General features: G+C 48.3%; 2 protein-coding genes and 1 pseudogene across 2 annotated transcripts in view; all 3 read left to right on the forward strand.

Moving 5' to 3' along the window:
- LOC123487372 overlaps positions 1-673 on the forward strand; it is a 1,200-nt pseudogene extending 527 nt beyond the window's left edge.
- On the forward strand, positions 670-1,840 carry LOC123487376 (histone H2A). The gene has a single exon (XM_045218596.1). It carries the CDS (start codon positions 1,016-1,018, stop codon positions 1,400-1,402), a length of 387 nt encoding a protein of 128 aa, XP_045074531.1. The 5' UTR covers positions 670-1,015; the 3' UTR covers positions 1,403-1,840.
- A 2,487-nt stretch (positions 1,841-4,327) lies between these two features.
- The window catches only part of LOC123487383 (histone H4), a 931-nt gene continuing 258 nt past the window's right edge, over positions 4,328-5,000 (forward strand). Inside the window, exon 1 of the mRNA XM_045218604.1 lies at positions 4,328-5,000. This exon is cut by the window's right edge and continues 258 nt beyond it. Coding sequence (XP_045074539.1) covers positions 4,885-5,000 — 116 coding nt within the window. The 5' untranslated portion in view covers positions 4,328-4,884.

Here is a 5,000-nt window from a genome sequence, read left to right on the forward strand (position 1 = left end):
AAGAAGTCCCCCAAGAAGGCCAAGAAGCCCGCTACACCCAAAAAGGCCGCCAAGAGCCCCAAGAAGGTGAAAAAAGCCCGCCGCAGCGGTCAAGAAGGCAGCCAAGAGCCCCAAGAAGGCTACAAAGGCAGCCAAGCCCAAAGCCGCCAAGCCCAAGGCAGCCAAGGCCAAGAAGGCAGCCCCCAAGAAGAAGTAAACCTATTACAAACAGTGTTCTACTCGACACATGTTGTACCACAAAAGGCTCTTTTAAGAGCCACCCACCTCTTTCCATAGAAAGCGCATTGATTTCCATGTACTACCTGTCGTGGAAAAGAAATTACGCACACTAGGCTACTTTTACGCACACAACATTGTCCCACTCTGGGTGTGTGCGAAGGGAGAGGCATATAATAGAGGGCCAAAATGGCTCAGAAATTCGACCTCACGAGTGCACCCTCACCAGCCATTTTTATATATGAGCCACTGGGCTATTCCCGTTCAGAGGCAGGCTGCTGTGATGTGTTACAAGTGCCATGTAATAACAATAACAATACTATAGTGGCTTCGAATTGAAACTCACGAGTGCACCCTCAACAGCCATTTTTATATATGAGCCACTGGGCTATTCCCGTTCAGAGGCAGGCTGCTGTGATGTGTTACAAGTGCCATGTAATAACAATAACAATACTATAGTGGCTTCGATTTCAAACTCAAGAGTGCACCCTCACCAGCTGTTTGTTTCCCATTTGGAGAGAAATAATGTGTGGATGTCATTTCGGACATTTTGGCGCTCACGCGAAATGACACAAAGTAACAAAGTCGGAGGGAAACAAAGTAGCCTCTCACTCGCTGCCTGTGGGTGGGAACCGGCTTAGGGCTGTCTGTCTGTCCATCTGTCTGTCCCTCGCTCCAATTGGATAAGGCCACACCGGCCCGGTGGCCAATCGTTGCCTCTTGTGGCGAGGTATATGTACGGCTCTCGAAGTGGCGAGCGGCTCATTCAGACTTTCTGTGACTTTCTCAAGCTACCAATATGAGCGGAAGAGGCAAAACCGGAGGCAAGGCCAGGGCGAAGGCAAAGACCCGTTCATCCCGTGCTGGCCTCCAGTTCCCCGTGGGCCGTGTGCACAGGCTGCTGCGCAAAGGCAACTACGCCGAGCGTGTGGGCGCTGGCGCACCAGTCTACCTGGCCGCCGTACTCGAGTACCTGACTGCTGAGATCCTGGAGTTGGCCGGCAACGCTGCCCGTGACAACAAGAAGACTCGTATCATCCCCCGTCACCTACAACTGGCCGTCCGTAACGACGAGGAGCTGAACAAACTGCTCGGCGGTGTGACCATCGCTCAGGGTGGTGTGCTGCCCAACATCCAGGCAGTCCTACTCCCCAAGAAGACCGAGAAGGCAGTCAAAGCCAAGTAAATTCGCTACTGCGACTTCAACTTGACTACTCAACCCCCAAAGGCTCTTTTAAGAGCCAACCACCTAGCTCTCCAAAAGCGCAAAGTACCTTTCTATGACCGCAATACATTGAGTGGGTGTATACACAACTATTTCGACATTCTGTGCCCACATGAGGCCTTGCATGAACAACAACACCTACTTGGCCTCATTTGCCATAGCAGGCTAGCATTAGATGATACGTGCCTATAAGCTGTCACTCTTGACTTTGGCGACTATTATTGCGCGTAAAGGGCCGGCGGCGTCCTATTGCGCGCGCACCGGGAGTTTGAGTTTTGGAGAGGCCGGGCCTCCCGTCCAATGGCCAACGGAGGAGGCCTGCGAAACGGGCCAATCGGGGTGGTGGGGAGATGGTGTCCAATCAGCAGGCGCCACTGCCGGCTTTATAAACTTCACATAGGCATTTCGAGGCTATACTCCCGACTGTCAGAGCAGCGCCATGGCCAGAACCAAGCAAACCGCTCGCAAATCCACCGGTGGCAAAGCCCCCAGGAAGCAGCTCGCCACTAAGGCTGCTCGCAAGAGTGCCCCGGCCACCGGCGGTGTGAAGAAGCCTCACCGTTACAGGCCCGGCACCGTGGCTCTGAGAGAGATCCGTCGTTACCAGAAGTCCACTGAGCTACTCATCCGCAAACTGCCCTTCCAGCGCCTGGTGCGAGAAATCGCCCAGGACTTCAAGACCGACCTGCGCTTCCAGAGCTCCGCCGTGATGGCCCTACAGGAGGCTAGCGAGGCTTACCTGGTCGGCCTGTTCGAGGACACCAACCTGTGCGCCATCCACGCCAAGCGGGTGACCATCATGCCCAAGGACATCCAGCTGGCCCGCCGTATTCGCGGAGAGCGCGCATAAATGAGGATGACCTGAACTCGAATATCCCCCAAAGGCTCTTTTAAGAGCCACCTCCATATTTCCATCAAAAAGGCACAATTGTTCCATGTATACACGCACCTCTACATTAGCCACCATGTATGTTGTTCACTAACACGTCTAAAAGCTACGTATTGCACCTTTTTAGTTGCCTGAAGTCTAGCTTCAATGTTTGTGTGTGTATATACACAACCATCTGGCATCATCCACTTCCTTTGAACTATATAGTAACACAGTAAAATGCTTTACAAAGGAGGGGAAAAAGAAACGAGTGATAATATAGGCCGAATAGTAACAAGAATTGTGTTCAGATGAATAATTGACACTATTAGTTGTGTGTAATAATAGCCTTGCATGCAGTCCAGAAAAAACATGCATGCCAACTTACTTTGAAAGTCCCATGTTGCAGTGCTGCTGAGAGACTCATGCAGAGGCCCAAACTTTACAATGGAGCACGGAGGCCATCTTGTGGTTAAATGTGGGTACTGCACCTCATGGTGATTCCCTTTCAGCATTTGCTCTTTAGGCCAGCGTTTCCCAAACGCGGTCCTGGGGTCCACAAGGGGTGCGCGTTTTGCGTTTTGCCCTAGCACTCCACAACTGATTCTAATACTCCCAGCTTGATGATGATGAGTTGATTATTTGAATCAGCTGTGTAGTGCTAGGGCAAAAACTCCCAAAATGTGGCCCGAGTTTGGGAAACCCTGCTTTAGGCTAATACTAGCCTATTAGGATGACTTGGTTCGATCGCTTTAATGGCAACTGCTGAACTCTGGTTTCACTAATTACTTGTCCCAGGTCACCATTATGAATCCAATAGCAAAACAAATGTTTCAAAATTGCTCAATAGTGAAAAAAGGCCAGGAAATGATGGGTTCTCAGCAATATTTCACCAACAACCAATCACTATTCACGCATAGACATTAGGATCATCAACAAATATTCCTAAGTCATACTACAAAAGGGTTGTAACGAAATGGATTTGTCTGTTCAATGCAAGTTCAACGTCAAAGAAAAAGTGCATCACCACAACAAACGTGTCTTTAGATACACTGTAAAAAATGACTTTGTGGAATGTACTCAAGCTATTACAGTCAACAAAAGCACACGTCATATTGTTGAGTAGATCTTTTTGCTTGTTTTTATGAGTAGATAAGCTTGAGTAAGTTGAGTTGATGTGGTCCAATACATTGAGTAAAGATGATAGAGACGTAAAAAGGATTATATTACATTGATTCGACTCAAATAGACATTGTGTTATTTTACCTGAATGATTCATCCTATTATGTATTTAGACCAACTTACTTTGGATTCACTCAATCACATCCCTTAAGAGAAAAGGTATCCGGACACCGGGAATCCATTTATTTAAACATCAACGGTTTGCAAAACATCTGTTATTATGAGTTGACAAATTACGTAATTGCAATCAACACTGCAGGTAACTCATGATTGCTGCAGGTAGGCAACACCGTAGAAATAGGAACTACAACACTAACAACAAGTGACATTTACTCCTGATGTACTGACTGACCTGTTGCAACCTCTACAACCACTGTGCTTATTATTTGACCCTGCTGGTCATCTATGAACGTTTGAACATCTTGGAGAAAAATGTGTGAAACCACTGCCTATATGAGGAGCTGTCGTTGTTTGTTTTATTACCACATACTTATGGAAATTGCACCGGTTGAGAGATGATGGCTCTCTTGTGCCTACGGTGAAGGGTACTTCTGATCCAGCAGGTGGTGCTAAGATCCCTCCCTATATGACTTGAATGATGAGTTGATTTATTCCTTATAGCTCCTAATGATTTTAAGGCCAGTGTTGGCAAACATTACTTGTGCTCCAGCAGGTGGCCATGACATCCCTCCCTATATGACTTGACTGACCAGTTAGTTGATGGACTCCTTATAGCTCCTAATGATTTTAAGGCCAGTGTTGGCAAACATGACTTCTGCTCCAGCAGGTGGCCATGAAATCCCCCCTATATGACTTGACTGACCAGGTAGTTGATGGACTCCTTATAGCTCTTAATGATCTCAAGTGTCTGTGTTTTTATGTGGTTAGGAGTTTTGCTCACTGCGTGTCCCCCTTCCATTTCAGTGTTTCCCAACTCCAGCGGTAGAGTAGGCTACCCCCAACAGGACCCATTTTTCTTGTAGGCCTGGACAGCCACAGCTGATTGAACAACCTGTCACCTAAATTACCAAGTCCTCAATGAGTAGAATCAGGTGCAACAACAACAACAACAACAACAACAATATGAGGAGAGGGACACAGTGTACTAGCTGATCTCCCAGTTGTCACAGTTTGGCCTTGTGTTCCACATAGCCTATATCAGTATTTGAGTATGTTTCCCGCGTACGTTAGTTGCTTTCACGTCATCTTTGAAATCGCTCCTCCCTAGTCCCCTAGAACGAGCGCCCTCCCCTTTGCAACGCCTCCGAACATATAACAGAGGCGCGCTTTCTGTGCCGCCGGCCTCAATCAGGTCGACCAAACGCAGATAATAGCGCACCGCGCACCGGCGCTGAAGTCATTCATTCACTTGAACTCAACTAGCGAACACACCATGTCCGGAAGAGGCAAAGGCGGCAAGGGACTCGGAAAAGGAGGCGCCAAGCGTCACCGCAAAGTTCTCCGCGATAACATCCAGGGAATCACCAAACCCGCTATCCGCCGTCTGGC

This window comes from Coregonus clupeaformis, unplaced genomic scaffold (genome assembly GCF_020615455.1).
Source record: "Coregonus clupeaformis isolate EN_2021a unplaced genomic scaffold, ASM2061545v1 scaf1679, whole genome shotgun sequence".
Lineage (NCBI taxonomy): Eukaryota > Metazoa > Chordata > Actinopteri > Salmoniformes > Salmonidae > Coregonus > Coregonus clupeaformis.

Coding starts and splice junctions, on each gene's coding strand:
- LOC123487376 (XM_045218596.1), top strand. CDS start 1,016: ATGAGCGGAAGAGGCAAAACCGGAGGCAAGGCCAGGGCGAAGGCAAAG.